Source organism: Tinamus guttatus, unplaced genomic scaffold (genome assembly GCF_059628265.1).
Source record: "Tinamus guttatus ecotype Peru unplaced genomic scaffold, ASM5962826v1 Tinamus_guttatus_pri_ptg000083l, whole genome shotgun sequence".
Classification (NCBI taxonomy): Eukaryota; Metazoa; Chordata; class Aves; order Tinamiformes; family Tinamidae; genus Tinamus; species Tinamus guttatus.
The window spans coordinates 2475434-2492407 of record NW_028288617.1 but is presented as its reverse complement, the minus strand read 5'-3'; the positions used below and the strand labels follow the sequence as shown (position 1 = coordinate 2492407).

Here is a 16974-nt window from a genome sequence, read left to right as displayed (position 1 = left end):
AAAGGATTTTGATAGCATCTTGTAGTACTCTACTAAAATGTGGGTTGATACAGGGATTACCAATGCTTAAAAGAAAAGAATGAAGGAATGACATACAACAAAACAAAGCCCAAAACATACTCCTGAGGTTCTTGTCCATTACTACAACTTTAAACTGACTGAATGTAAGCCTTCAAAATCTGAGATAGTACACATACAAAGAAATACTCCTAAATCAACATAATCACATCTGAAATTTTGGGCTGAAGTAATTTAGAAGCAAAGCTTAAAAGCAAAACTCTCTTATAAGAAGAACAGTGAGATTCTGTGTAAAACCTAAATATAGTCCCTTGGCTGACTCAACATTTTATCTCATCCAGGTTAAATTAAAATTTCCTAATTAAAATTAGGAGAATTCATCTTAACTTTTCACTTCTTTCACTTTTTTTTTTATTTTGGTAGAATAAAGGGGAGCATTCCTTTTCAAGTACAAGCTTTCCCATACCTCAAGGCCTAATTGACTAATCCCACAGACTTCTTTATCACAAGAGCCTTTTCTCAGTTCTGGTTCTTTTCAATATCTTCTCCTTCTCCACCTCTAACAGAAATTTGAAAGGTGTCATCCACTTAAGGATGGACAATAGAATACCAGCAGGCCACCTCAACTCTGCAAGCTGATGCTACCTACCTTAAACTGATTGAGTCACAAGCCCCCATTAAACTGATGCAGAACTAAAGTTAGACATAGCTGTAAACTGAGCCACTCTTCGAGAATATATGGGATTCAGGGGATATTTCAACTCACAAGTGAGTGGGTCAGGGGCAGGGATATCCTAAGAGCAGGAGAGTTTTTTGTTGGTAGTGGTGGTGGTTGTTTGTTTTTTGTTTTGTTGAAATTTTCTAGAATGACATTGAAGGACAATGACCATATCAGCCACGCCGCTACCACAACACATGTGAATGCTTGATTATCCTGTTGATTGCCCTTTCTCCTGTATTAAAAAAGCTTCTCAGTGGTTAATCAAACCACATACTGAAACCACATGCCTGAGGTACAGTCGTCCCTTTCAGCTTACCCAACCGTACCCAACTATGGTCTCTTATCTTACGCTGATAATTAAAGCTCTGGTGGTCAAGTCCACCATATAGCAGTCTACATCAAAACAGAACCCTGACCTGTAACTGGATCTCTAAAGTATAAGCGAAATATAAGCATAAATAATTACGCATTTTACCTGCTGCAATGGCCGTTAATGACCATTAAGCAAAAGAAAAATAAACATGCCTATCTTCTGATATTTTATGATCAATCCCTAAAGGGCATTTATCTTCTCCATGTTTCAAACATGCTATAATGTCCACTTCAGCTTTAAAACAATAATTTCTAGGCTGAGACAGAAGAAAAACATTCTCAATCTTTGTTTGATGTCTTAATGAATAAGCATAGGTTGTCCCAAGCCTGTCAAATAAAATAAAAACAAAACTAACAGAAGAGGATAGGAGCATCTGTCTGCTTGTTCTCTCCTTTTGGTGATTAAAGCAATTATGAGTCTGCAAAATGTGCCAGACTAGACAGTATGGGACCAGCAATGCACATAACCTTACAACACCTTGCTCATCTGGCCGGTAACTTTCCACAGTACCATTTTAGCCTGACAAAGTAGACCAAAAACAGAAAGAAAGGGGAGAAAGAGTGGTAGGAAGGCATCAGTTTTTATTGTGTGCTCCTGGTTACAATGCTTAAACCACTGCACAATCAGTGTGTTAGAACTACTACTTACTGCCATGAATACCTTCCTACTATTTTTTTCTTACTTCATTAACTGAGGCCACAAGGCAGGCGATTTGTCTTCCCAATGTGGGAGGCAGTGCACAAACCAGTAACAAATGATTGTCTATCTACAAAGAGCAAAATAACGAATAATCACAAGTGGTAACACGAATCGCTCTTTTACAACATAAATGTAAAACCTCTTAATAGGTTAAAATAATATATCCTGTAAAAAACAGAAAGGTTTTTCCTCTGTTCTTTCTCCTAACATCTATGAAAATCCCTTTTTCCCTCATCAGACACACATTTTCCTCCTGTTCCCAAACAATTCCTACCAATGCTCTGTACCAATCCCAGCCTTGCAGACAAGGCTGGGCTGTAATAAGTGGGGTGGTTTCTACATGTGACCTTGCGCAGTGCAAGCGTTACTGGTGACATCTCTGCTTTACAAAAGCTAGAGTAGGACTAAACAGACATGAGTAGCACTAGAGAGAAGGTTGCTGTGCAGAAAACCCCCAACATTCTTCCATTATCTCTTCAAAGAAATGCAGTGGAAGAATGTTATATGCATATCTTGAGCAGACAATAGCCCTTACTAAATTGTTTTACCAGCCCCAATTCCAGGAACTGGTTCTTCTTCATTAAGAAACCTCTCTGTATTTGGCCCTTGGAAGAGGGAAGAGGAAAGAGGAAGGAAATTCCCTGGGGGAAGTTCCTAGTACACAAAACTCCTATGTGCTCATAACAGTTTCAGTCCTGTCCACTACAGTCTTTCTCTGGAGTCCAGGAGAGGAGGCTTGGTGTGATAACAGCACACGAGTTCTCTATTTTGCTGCAGACACACCACATGCTTCTTTCACATCCCAAGACAGTGTAGTCAGCTGGACTGTTATCATGGTAATGCAATTTGTCTAATTACACTGACATGCTTACTGTGTTGTAATGTTGCCCATGCGGCTACAGCATATGACAAGGCTACCAGTGAGAAATGTAATTCAGCAGTTTTGGGAACCACAAGAAATTTTTTCTTGTGAATGCAGCTGCTCCTTATCATAGTATTCTTTGTTGGCTCTATGAAGAAAACAGTGACACATAAGGAAACATATAAAGCACAAATTGTTGATAAATGGTGATTTGAATGTGCCATTTCTTCACAAAGAGGTAACGGAATTGCCTCAGAAGTCAAAAACTTATTGTCTAATTGTCTGATTGTCTAATCAGCAATAGACCAGAAATCAAGATGGTGTTTCTAACTAACTCACTGCAGATGGTAGCCAAATTTACACCTGTCTTGTTACGAAAAAATGTATGAGGAAACATCAAGAGAAGTTCTTCAGTGCATGAGTGCTACCATCAGGAGAAGACAAAAAATAGACAAAAACGTAGGACTACACAACTGTATTCCCAAATAATATTATACCACATTCTCTGAGGTAGAGCTCTCATTCTCTGAGAGCTATACAGCCTACATTTCTATGCCTGTATCTCTCCATATCTAGATAGCTCCTCCAGTTCTATCTAATATACAGTGACAGCTCTTCTGGAAATTCGTCCCAATATAATTCATCTTTGTTACTGAGAATATTTAACAACTCTGTTCTTAACTTGAGGGAAAAATGGCTGTGACTTATGTTTTTCCTTTTGCATTCCTAGATGCCCAGAGTACCTGAGCTAATTTCACACTGCTAAAACATTTATACAGTCCAGTGATGTTGGGAAATGAACTGGAATGGCTGCCTGTACCCTCTTATCATAATTCTACATTCCCTGCTATTGAAGAGATATAGGAACATGAAGTAGACTTCGGAACTGTCTCTACAAAAGGCCTGAAATAACCTGTAGCTATTTAGGAATATATTAGATTATTATGTTGCTATTGAAGCATGGGAATAGATGTAGGATGATGGAGTATTATTTATATATATCATAATGGTTTTGCTGCCAAATTTAGGAACAGGATGGACTGTTATATACTATATGATTCCAAATTCAGCCTGCTACCTTCATTTGCTTTCAACATCCGGTACTGCAACATCTTAAGCAGATGTTTAAGATTGCAGCTGCTATTCATTCACTCAGCACACCCTGAAACACAGAGGAACTCATGATCAGGTATTCAGAGTAAGTATTCAGATATAAGATAATTAGCTTCTTATCAATAATCTTAATTATAAATCTAATCTGTCAGAACTGAATAATTTATTTCTTGTCTAAACTGAAGCAAATGATACATAAAATGATGGGGTCAGCTGTAAGACTATGTAGGAAACAGGAGCCCAGGAAAGTGCCTCCTATTTTGGGGGTGCTTTTACAGAAATTACTGTATTTTTCTTTAGTTTATATGCTTGAAATAAGGCTTTCAGACTCTCTCTATATATAATTCATTACACAGTATATCATCACCCGTGTATACATGTGTCGTGACTATAAAAACTGTTCCTATGTGTGATCTGAACTCAACAGATGCAACAGTTCCCATTCTCTGAGGCCCTGGCATTGTGCCAAGTGGCCTGTGACTTCTGTTACCACCCAATCTTCTAGAGGAAGAGCAGGCTGACTTGGCAGAGACCCTGGCTTTCCTAGATGGTTGGACTTGCATGGCATTCCTAGCAGGAAATAATGAGGAGTGCATATAAATAATACACAAATGCTCATTCTCCAAAGCTCAAAGTTGCTGAATATTCATATGTATACTCCATTGCCTTGGATGCATTTCAAATATATACATACATCTGTGTCTATATGTGTGTGTGTACATATAAAATCTGTATGCATCACCCACAGGAACTTCAGGTTTTCAAAAAAATTACAGAACTCCTAGTGATCTGATTTCTTATTTGCATGTTCTGTTGTCCCATTGAGGCAGTATTTTTTAAGGGATCAGGGGGATTGTGGTGGAGCTTGGAGAAGTTGACTATCACTACAAACTGATAAAAGGTTTGCCCTTCTGTAATTGATAAGCTGGGACTCTTATTTTTGGCAGGAGTTTTCTGCAATTCAGAGAGGTTTAACAACATCCAGGCTGATTTCTCTCACATTTTTTGTTTCCATTTAATTATTTGTATACACCTGAAACGTTTGTTCTGCTCTTTCTTCATTCAAAACTGTGCCTTTGCATAGCTGTGCATGTGCTGCCACACAGTATCTCTGGTCACAGCCTGGGGTGAGAATTGAGGGTCCTCTTCTTAATCCTTAAATAAGTATACAACAACTGGAAAGACCCAGAGATTTGCATATGATTGTATCATAGAACAAAAGCTATCTTTGGTAGGCCTGATATACTGTCTACATAAAGTAATGGAAACTTTTGCATTAGCCTGAGTTAAGGTTTGGACCTCTTCCACCTAAAAGGTCCACTTGTGCATAGCCTAAGTACATGTTTATGTGCACTTGCCCTGCATTAGGACTCTGACAGCTAAGCTTTTCCTTTTCAGTAAATCTCTGTTCTTCAGGTGTTCAATGTCACATGCTAAAATTAACTTTTATTCTAGGAAATAATCGCCACTGTCTTCAGGAGATTTTGGATAGGATTTATCTTTCTTAATGCAGATGTCTCCACTTCTTCACTACCTCTCTTGAGTTTGGCTTCCTTGGCTTTAGATGTTTGGCTTCCTTGGCTTTCTAGCCAACAGAGCTAAAAAAACACTTTGGGGCAAGCTTTATCTGACCTACATCTCTTTGGATGACAGGAAGTGTAAGAAATCTTCTTTCTCTGAACTGAACATGAAGGGATTCTGAGGATGGCAGATGTATGTTATCTATACAGTATGTATCTGTCCTTGAGCAAATGATCCCCCGCCAAGTGGCTTGATAATAGAGAAAGACCAACAAAACTCTTAGCCGTTTCTACAGTTACCATGTTTAAATAAAGATTAAACATATGACAATGTCCACGGAATAGCACATGCAGATTTTCTCCCCTTTATGTTACATGAAGGCAGTGGCTTAGAAAGAGCAGGCTTTGTAAACCAAAGAGAAACGGTTTTTCAAGCCCTTACCTTTGGGGATAGTAATCTGACAGCCCAGGTCACAGTCCTGCTGCAACTGATAAAAAGCCACTTCCTGCAGTCGAGCTCGCTCCAGCTCGGAGAGGCTTTGAACGGGAACTGACTTCAGCCGAACGCTGCGCCCTGACATGCTGTTCCAAGTGAAATCACCCTACAGGAAATCAAATGGAAAAATATGAAGCATCATATGGTATGCACAGTTTAATAAACATACCCATCTCTTTTACTGTTACGAAAAACAACGCAGGTCCTTTTTTTTTTCTGAAAGGCCATTTTCTTGGACATCTCTAACCTCCTAAATTTCTTTGTTTTCCGAAGACCAGAATTCCTTAAAAGGAGCACAGACATACCAAACAAAAAGTCCATTCTGCCTGAAAACATTTAACCAAGTATTGTTGCAAGAGCACTAGGATTCCAGCAACCAAAAGCACAAAGCGGGGAGAAAAAAAAAAAAAAAAAGCCCTTCCCTACTTTTTCCCCGGTATGGGTTCATTGCACAGTGTTTTATCATCATTTCGCTCCTTTCCCCACATACTCCGTTCGACCCCAAGAACTTTACAGACCCGTTGATGGCATGCAGCTTATCTCCCACCATCCGCGTCCCACCGCACGGGGCTCGTCCCGGGGCACGCAAGCCCAGCCCCTCCTCCTCCCTCACGCATCCCCTCCTCCTTCCTCACACATCCCAATGTTATCCTGCTCACACCAGCAATGACTAAAGGACAGGCTGTTTCACACTTCTGAAAAGCCATAATCAAGTATGCGCTCAAATTTACACAGCAAAACAACAGGTGATCCGCTGCATCTCTGGAAGGTACCAATTATGTTTGGAAATCAAGTCAACAGCCGTAGATCTTCTGTCTCCAGCCTGTGATAGCATACACAAAAAGCCACTACCTTAGCTACTATTTAGTGCAAGTGAGAGAAGGACTCATCAGTCAAGCAGAAATGGAAGAACACAGACAAGCTTTAAAACCAATAATTAGCTCAAGTAAGAGTTTCAGAATTCACTGAAACATCACCAAGCATCACATTTTAGCACTGTAGGGAAGGAAAGATCTTTTTTTTTTCTAGCATATTAATAAATAAACATCAAACTTCTTAGCCAGTTTGCTGTAATAAAGGTAATAAAGAACACTGTTTTACATCAACAAAGATATAACAACAAATTTAACAACCTGTCATTCATCACAGCACAGCAGAGATAATTAACAGACTTCATTTTCATTGTAACTGTGCCTATTTTTAGCTTGAATTTCAACATCTGTGCCTACACTCTCTTTTTTTCACCAATCACTTACTCACAATTCATTTGTTGTAAATACACATCAATAGTCAAAGGATGACCTTCAAACTTTTCAAAAGGCATTAGCTAAAAGACTTCATGTGAAAACAAAACTTTGACTTTATTCAGCAGCTATTCATTGTTTTGGATGTAAATGTCTTTGTCCATGTGCCTCCAAGATATTTTCCCTATACAGTATATATACAACCTGTATGAATATTTGTATGTACACATATATGTCTGTGTGTGTCTGTGTGTATGTGTGTAAGTACAAATATATAACTTATGTTGCTATGCGATGCTATGTATTTGTGAACAATTTTTCCAGACAAACTATTCCAAATATGCAGCACTGTATAGCAAAATAGTTTAAAGAAACTATACCTCATTGTTATGACGTGTGAACTGTGTTTGAAATCCTCAAGAAATCTTGTTTCACAATAATGCTTTATATACATATATGTCATTAGGCAACCATCATAAGGAAAGCTGTCATCTCAAACTCCTATCTGTACATTTGATGAATAAAAATACCATGTCCAGTATGGACATCCATGCACATGTGGTCCCTGCAGGCTAGCCCAGTATTTGACTGCTGGAACTCATCCCTTTCTTTTTTTGCCTGTTTCTCTCTCTTTGTGCTTTTACTGCTTTATGGCTGACTAGCTGGATTAAGTAATCTCAAACTATAAGTTTGCAAAGCTACACAAACGAAGCTCACTAGCTTTACTGAAGGGAAATCAAAGCAGCAAGATTCACATAATGCTCATTTGCAAAACTGCATAGAAATGTTTACATTTTTTTAAAAAGCTGCTGTCATTTATAGTTAAAAGTGATCAAGAACAGAGTCTACAATCAGACAATGAATACCAAGAGACCAGTATCTTTCCAACAGTGGTGGTGCAAAAGGGAAATCTTTACTAGCATAGACATATACAATTCAAACCTCATAGACATATAATGTATATAAAGTTCCATAGGCAAAGTAATAAGAAAAGAGACAGATATATAGGTCTTTATCGTAAAATCTATACTTTTAAGTGTTTCTCTGAGAGCAATAGTTTTGTAAGTAAAAATGCTACTAATGAATGTATGTTAAAAAAAAAAGAAAAAAGAAACACTGTAACCCCAACACTTAGTTTTGGGAACAGGAATTGGAAGCATCAGAAAAAGCTAAGCTAACAGAGTACTTAAGACTGTAAGCTTCTTAGGACATGTTCTGTTTTGTGTAGTGTAAAAAAAAATCACGGTATACATTGGCCTTTTAGGAATTACCCTAAATTAAATGAATACTCCTCACCTGGAATTTTGCATTGACACAAGACTTATTGCTCTTTTGGGGACAGACATTCCTAAGGATAAGTCTGTCTGCCTCAGGTGTCTCTGTAACCTTTGCTGTGGTCCTTGGGCTAGCTTTCTAAGTAAGTGCCAGTAGGAAGCCACGTCATTGCAACACAGTGGTTGGAAGGGTTGAGAGACGGTGCTTGCTAGACATTACCTTGTTAATGGAACTATTCTGCTTTTGGGACCCAAGTAAGCCTCTTTGCACAGAGCTGTGCTGCTTTCTGCCAGTGAATCTGCCAGCTCGGCACTGGCTCAGGAATCCTATCCCGGCTAATTTTACCTTAATATGGGAGCATCCCACCTCATTTTTTTTTACAGGAGGTCAAGGGTTTAAAATCAAGAAAAAAAAAGTCCCCAACATGATTGCAAAGGCTTTTCCTTTCAACATGGGGATTTTTATTTTGACAGCTTGTGAGCTTCCAAAATGTCCACAGCACTCACTGTGTTGGCCCTCTTTGGCTAAAAAATGGCCCAGTGCAAGCTGTATATCTTTGGACGGTACAACAGATCATTAAGTCAAGATAAAGAACTTGGAATCATTCTGTCCAGTTTCTGTGCATTAAAGAAAACATTTCTCTTTTACACTTGATGTGTTTGATAAAAATCTCTACTAGGTCACATTAACATAGGTTTTTACTATGCTAATGGAACACATGCCTAATTAACTAAAATATTTTTGGAAGATCGTGCATTAGGGACAATGGAACCTCCTAATCTACTAAAGAAGTGAGAGGCTCAAGAAATTTTCCCTTGAAAATATCTGTTTTATCTGGCAAATAAATATCATAGTGTCTTCTATGAGCCAAAGCACAGTATTTTATCCTTTAACCTATTCATACACTCCTAAGCCTTGTTTTTGTGATGCGAGATAAATTAATGGTCCTATCTTCTTTCCAATGGACTGGAGAATTTTATGCATGGCCTGTAAATCACTGTAAAATCAGCCAGGCCTGGGACAGGTCCAGAGAAGTCAAACTCACTGTGAGAACAGGTACTGCTGCAATTACATCAGTCATATACATATACTTAAAGATATTTGGCATTGTGTGAGGCAGCCAAAAGAGGAAAAGGCAGACCAGAGAAGCAGAATATTTTCTGGGTTTTTATTCTATCCATATGAGGAGGTACACTTTATCAGAGTCTGCTTCAACCAATGGCCTGACATAGCTCCTCGGAAAAGCCTAGGAGGAGGCTTCTGTAGATGTTTAAGTCAGTGTGACTTATTTTTAAAGGCCATGCCTTGTATTTGTGTTCAGGTATTTATAAAAATCTTTTTTTCTGTATTATTTAGACTGTAGGACTGGTCAGAACATGATCTGTAAATGGTTCCTTCATCACCAAGAAAAAAAAAGAGAAAAGGCTGTAAACAGAAATATTCCCTGGGGATAAAATGATCAGTATGATACGACACAACCTGCTCACTGTAAATGTGCTTTTATAATTGACTTTCACAAAATTGTGAAAGGCTAAAAACCTTCTCCCATTTCTCCTACCAATCAGTCACTTCTTCACCCTCAGAGGTCTCTAGCTTCAATTGCCTTTTCATTCTGGCCCTCCCACTAACAGGCAGCATTTTTCCTACGTGCACTGGAGCAGCTCACTGATCGGATAAGCAACTAAAATACCGGAGCAGATGAGTCAGCAAAGAAGATGAATGATTAACTGCATTTTGAGCCTTTGAAAATATCTGTCCACTCTTCCCATATGCCATGTCCACAGTCATAAGCAAGTTGCAGACTGCAGCTTTACTACTACATTTCAAGCAAACGTATTTTATGGGTTTGATGACTAGTGATTCTGAAATAAACATGCGTGCTATGTACAGACTTAAGCAACATTATACGCTTAAGTTGCTCTTAAGCATGTGCTGTCTATTCTTGTGGATTTGACCTCTTTCCCCTGAGTCTCAGACAGACTCTTTCACTTGCCTTTTAGCAAAGTGTTGCTCCCTCATGCTTTAAGCAAAGATACTGGTTGATAACTACTCCAGGGAATACTAAATGTAGATACAGATCTACTGGTGACCACCTCTGCTGGGTGGGGGGATATGCACACACAAGGATTTATAATAATATAAATTAAATGCAAAATTGAAAAAATACTTATTATCTTGCTGCATTATTCTTATTGTTGATGACTTTAGTCTGTACTCATTTAGGTAAATGCCATTATCAGATTAGCTGTCTACTTTTCAATAGTCTTTTGCTCAAATCCATTTGAAACCACTAAGATCAAAACCAATTATGTGTATTTGTTGTCCTCTTACCCTAGCAACACTTAGCTCTTTGTGTTTATAGCTAGATGTGCCTCCACTGTAAAAGAATTCAGGATTTTTTTTTCTCCTTTATAGATTACATTGTAAATAACATGACAAATGTAACACTGAAGTATTAACTCTCTTTGCTTAATTACTTCAGTAAGCAACTGCATATAATTGCCACTTTATAAATCCCCACACTAAATTCACTTAACTTTGGTTATTTATTTCAACTTTCTCTAAAATCATTTCCAGTTTCCTGAGCCATAAGTTTATACGCCCCCCAGCTCGATTTTCAAGTCTGTACATGTAATCCCTCTCTTCCTCACTTTCCCTGTTGTTGTTGGTGCTCCTATCAACCAAAAACAGTTCTGAAATGAACAGTTGATATAAATGTTGTAGAGTCTGATTCTTTCTATCAACTTCTTTCCAGAGGCTTTCCTGCAGCTGGTGCAGGCTGCTCAGTGGGTCCCTGCTGACGTTGCCACCTAATGCAAACTCATACTGAGGCATCTCCAAACTGGGCAACACCTACTTCCAAGGGACTACTAGCACCGAAAAACAAGACAGGTCATTCCAATTATTACAATCACTTCTTAACAACAAGATACAAAGAAGCACATGGCAGTGTATGACACTGACGTCTTCACGGGAAGACATCTGAACACAGACGCACAAAGTACGGGGCACCACCAATTAACCTTCATTATGAAAATCTGGTTTAATTAATGTCATTATCTAGGATAATATCCTGCTCCCCTTGACATCAGTGGCAAAATTGTTAACATAATATCTCTACTAGGAAGAGATTAAGTACAGTCCAGATAGATAATCTTGCGTTACAATTAGGGGTCTTGGGTTAAGGTTGACTCATCTCATTCTGCATTGCATTTACGTCTGTTAAATCATGCATGCATGGAGAAATCTGTTAGTTTGGGTTTAATAGTGTTTTACGTATCAAAACTACTGAAAGAGTAACTAATATTAGCATAGGATTGCCAAAGACAAACATTCCCACTCTTCGTTATCCTGTTTTTTTCACAAAGCTATGGATCACCAGCTGGGATTCAGTCAGCTCAGGATATGTATTGCTGAGTTCTTCACAGCAAGACAACCCATGTGGGATATGAATGCTGTTTTCCCTACATGAGAGACAGAATTAGTGTCCACAGCAGAAGTATCTACTCTGGTAAGATGGCATGAACCTGTGCCCAGGTAAGAATATTACAGTTAGTGATTTCCACTTATCAGTGAAAAAAAAAGTCCTGTTAACTTAAGGCTAAGTATAAACAGGAAGTGGAAGAGCAAGCATTCTTCTACTGCAATATTAAAAATGCTAAAATAAAGGGGAAAATATTTCCTGTCCTTCTATGATCAGCCTACCATAGTTTTTCAAATGCTTCATGATATTATTTCATATTTATAAAATTTAAAAACATTTTCTTAAAAACATCACTAATACATAACAGAGACATCTTTCATTATTTTTCTGATAGTTGTAATTATGAATGCTGTGAAATAGATACTTCCTATGCAATTTAGCACTGCTTGACTAGCTGCATCACTAGCAAAGTACTCATTCCTAGCATAACCATTCTCTGCTGGACATTTTATGTGTCTAAAAAACAGCTTTAAAAAGAAGGAAATGTCCATTAAGCATCATAATTCATGATCGATTTTTAAAAATTACTTCAGTGGATAACAGTACTTTTGGATAAATTTATCCAGAAGCATCACAACTAGAGTCAGAAGGGTCTGCAAACATTTTGGGGGTGCCATGAAAGGGGAGAGAATGCCTTAAACACGTAGAGTAAAATTACAGCTGAATTTCTGTCAGCCTTAATGCGGACAGATTTCTACATACTTCTGTCAGTAAAGGAGGGCTAAGCCATATTGCCATATTCTGCATTTGTCTGCAGGCTGACAGCACGTGCAGAGGTATCACAACTGAGACACCATGCAGTAATCAGCTGAACTACAGTAACAATACCACTGGAGACCAAAGAATGGTTCGTTTTGTCTGTATCTTCTCCATACTGCTAAAAGAGTGGACTCAGTCTCCAGGACTGTCTCCTTTTGATATATAGATTGCAAATTAGATTTTAATATGAAGTAGTATTCTTTCTCCCAAGATTAAGATTAATGTTAAGCAAGTGAAAACAAAGCCTAAAATACCTGAGCAATGAATTTTAATTTGGAATAAACAAACACAATCAGATGATCCATTTGTAGCTTTATTGGTCCTAAAGATGTAGTGGAATAGGTAGGTAATATAATGCCTCCATGAAACAAAAACAAAAAGGAAATAAGCATCTTCTGATTCCTGGTATGTTTTAAATAAGGACAAAGGAGAAGTGATCTGCTGTTCCTGGGATCTCAACTAGCTCAAGTTAAAAGTTAGCAGTTTCTGCATCCAATAAGAAGCATTAATTTGACAGCAAATGCTTTGAACAGTTTGAGTGGACTCTATATTTAGTATAAAAAATGCCAATATTGTACAGAGAAGTAACTAACCTACTCTTACTTGAAAGACAGAAAGTGCATGACAGAGCACATGCTGTCTTTTCCAAGCATTCAAAAATCATATAAAGTTGGGTATTGTATATATGATGAGATTAAATATATATATATATATATGAGTACTCTAGTTTACCTTCTGGATTTTGAGCCTTTAGAAAGCAATAAAATTCTATTATCTGACTCTAGTGTATGGTTGGAACCTCATTATGAAGTAAAATAAAATAATTTAATTTCGGGACTCCAAGAGTTGGGATTTAAATAACAACAGTAAAGCCTTTAATTCAATATAAACCACTATTTGTATTGTTTCAAGTGGTCTGAAGTGGTATTTTCTATAAACTCTGACATCACTTAAAGAAAGGGCTTTTTGGTCTATGGAAAATAAGATTTTTTGAGCACATAGAAAATAGCTATTTTCATTTCCTACATACCAGGTCTGACTGGAAAACAATATTCTTTTTTTTTTTTTTTTGGATGCGGAAACAGTTGGTTTTTGTCTAAACTGGAACAAAAGGAGACATCTTAAAATATTCATTCATACTTCATTAAGAAATGCAAGGGAGAACCCCAGGTTATTTAGCACAGAAACCATAGAAAGCTTGGAAATACCAAGTCTGTAGAATTTGACTTAGAGCTAGAGCTTGAACTAGATTTTACCCCATTCCAGGCAAGTGCCCTAATTGGGAGGCTATTGTCTACTTCAGTACTTATTCTCATTACTATATATAATCTTGGTAAAGGTTCTCTGGCCCTCCTGACTGACTCTCAAAACTCATGATGCGAATGGCTGTTCTCAGACCTACCTTGGAAGCTTCCATTTGGGCAGGACAAAGCCATACTTTGAACATTTCCTCATTGATAGGATATTTTAATGGATTTTGTTTCCACATAAAAGAGAACTTTCCACTTCCAGATCATAAGTTCAGTTTAAATTATGCTGGCTATTGTGACCGAACTAGCTTTTAACCTGTGATGAAGGAAAGGTGTTGCATAAGTCTATTTTTTTTTTAACTTAAGAAATTTTCTTTGAGTCATGAGCTTTTTTGGTCAAGCAACAATATTTCAGCTCTTCAGTGACACAGAGTATGCACACCTCTTGGAGGCAGCGGCAGGCACATTCCAGACATGTGGAAAGTAAATGAATAGCTTTGAGGGATTAGGAGTCTTTATTTCATGTGCTGCGTAACCACTCCACCCTTTCACTTTGGTTTTGTAGCTCTCACCCTCTGTTTATATACATAGGACAGGGTACCTGTACCTGTACTACCTGTCAGGCATCCGTGAAGAACCCTCTATTGCTCTGTCAGTCAAAATGCTTCAGCAATTGGCTCCTGTTTCTCCAGTTTGTTGGGGTTATTTGGGGGAGCTTCTTTGTTTTTTTTTTTTTTTTTTTTTCTCCTTAAGTTCTGGGATATCAAATTCCCTCCCACACTGGCAGCTGTTCTGATGACTCTGTGTCTCTCAGAGTGGACTGTGGAAGAGTTAAACAGAAAAACCCTAAAGTCGCGTAACTAAGAAAATATTGTGAGGAGGAAGGGGTGGCTTATAGGCACTCACCAGCACTGTCATTAATTTTAACTAATGCAATTACTATTTTTTTGCTCCCTATGTATTGAAATGGTGCTTGTTCCCTTCAGGCTGATTTTTTGGATCTCACAACCTGTAGTAAAGGACATTACTTCAGCGTATAGAAATATGAACGGCACTACTTCAACTTTTCTTAGAAAAAAAAGTATCATCACCCTTGCACACATGCTTTCCCATTAAATTAACTATCAAGCAAGAATCTTAAGTATATTTTAACAAAGGAACGACCTCAGCTACAGAACTACGCAATGCCAAACTACCCTGAAATTAAGTTAGATTGATGGTGCGTGTACCCAAATCTGCGAAGACCAATAAAGAGCATCTTGATGCTCTCTCCACTGCCTACTAATACAGAAAGTCATTCAAATGTGGCAAGAAAGAAATATAAAATGGATCCATACAAATAAAATCACTTCAGTTTTCATGAAAAAGGTACATTTGGTGAACTGCCCCTCTGATCTGAGGCCCCCCAAGTTCAAGCTGTGCGCCTGCCAGCTAGTCCACGATCCCATTCTTTGTTTTTAAGCAGCACATTTATTTTGGACAGAGAGAGGGAAAAATAGCCCATAAAGTTCCCACTGTTATGAAAAACAGAAACAATTGCTAGAGTTACAAGCTCCTCATGGACTGAGCCAGAAGATGAACAGTTCTTATTCTCCACTTACTTCTATGCAGCTGACTGGAACCTAAAAATGTAGCGACAACACGGTCATGTCTATAAAGCATGAAGCTTACAGAACCTGTTATCTGCAGCACCGAACCCATGCAGTTATAACTATCATGCCATCTGCTTTCAGGAAGCCTTTACCTCCAGCAGATTTTGCTCACAAGCAGCGGGGTTAGGGAGTCTTCACGCACACTTAGACAAAATGACAAATTCACTGTCGCAGATTTCAAAGCAAAGCACCACACGACTGTGGCACTCGAGCACAAATCACTCTAATTACACAGCTTGGTTTGAATGTGCGATGCCACTTCTCCTTCCATGGGTTGCATTCCTCCTACCTATGAAAACATGCCAGGTCACGAAACTGCTTTCAAAAGAAACAGCATTTGAGGGCCCTGAGAATGCTGATGGAAGAGATTTTCAGAGCCTGGTTAGGTGGTAAATCGTCCCAGTTTTCCCCCCACTGAGCCAAAGCTGTTCTGTTTTCTTCAAATTTTGCTAAAGCAAGAACAAATTAAAACACAAGTCAGGTACCACAATCAGCATAAATATGCCATCGCACACATCTCTATCACACTACATACAAGCATATTTGGTTTCCTTACCCATTACCTAAGTTCTCTTGCGTCTTCGGTGCCCTTTATGATTTGATCGCATCGAACTAAGAGCCGCATTCAGCTATGACTTTTTGTAAAATAAGAATGAGGTACGAATAACGCAGTCGTCCTGAAACTGCGTACCGAGTGTCTGAGAAAGAGCCCAGCTGGAGCAGCGACGGCTCCCAGGATACCTTTTGCTGCCAGAGGCTTCCACTCTCATGAATCTTAGAGGGAAAAATTGATCTTTTCATCTCTCTGCTTCGAAGTAAACTCACAGAGTCCCATACTGCTACAAGCTACCTGGCAGAGCGTGTGCGCGTATACATGGGACAGAGACACAGATAAACAGTAACGCAGCTCCCTGCTTCTTATTTCCAGGGGATTTGCTTTGAGTGCTTTGAGTACAAGGAGTGTTAGGAAGGAGCATGTCTCCCCTCAGAAATCCTTCTTCCACATGGCTGCGCAAAGTCAAAACTGACTCGAACTGCGCAAATTTTCCCTATTAGGAATAGCTACAAGAATGCTGGAAGCAGCTGTGTTATCCCTTGGAGCACAGCGCAGAGCATTCGGTGCTTGCTGTCTGACTTGCCCATAGAGTTACTCCGGAGTTTTCTAAAACTCCTTTAAAAACCCTCTGCTCAAGTAAGCAAACCAGATATTTTAATAACATGGTTCTGACAAGAGCAACACAGCTACTGAATATTTTACACAATTTTCTACAAAAAAAAAAAAGACTTGATAAATAAACTTCTTCATAATTATGTCTCTCGTGTTCACAGTTCCCATATACAAAGCTGTCATCCAAAGCGTGTGGGCAGCAAGCGTAGGGAATCTGTGAAAAACAAACACTGAATCACCCATGATTTTGATGGCAGTTCTGTACTATACAGCATTTCACCAACCAACCATCCCGAGTGACAACTTTGTGTCTCCACTCGTACCACTTTGGTCACTGCTG

At 38.6% G+C, this 16974-nt stretch overlaps 1 protein-coding gene across 1 annotated transcript in view; it reads right to left on the bottom strand.

The window, feature by feature from the left end:
* ARHGAP6 (Rho GTPase activating protein 6) overlaps nucleotides 1-16974 on the bottom strand; it is a 308402-nt gene that overhangs the window by 53005 nt on the left and 238423 nt on the right. The window contains exon 2 of the mRNA XM_088520229.1: nucleotides 5749-5908. Within this exon, the coding sequence (XP_088376355.1) occupies nucleotides 5749-5908 (160 nt within the window). The remainder of the gene's footprint in view (nucleotides 1-5748; nucleotides 5909-16974) is intronic.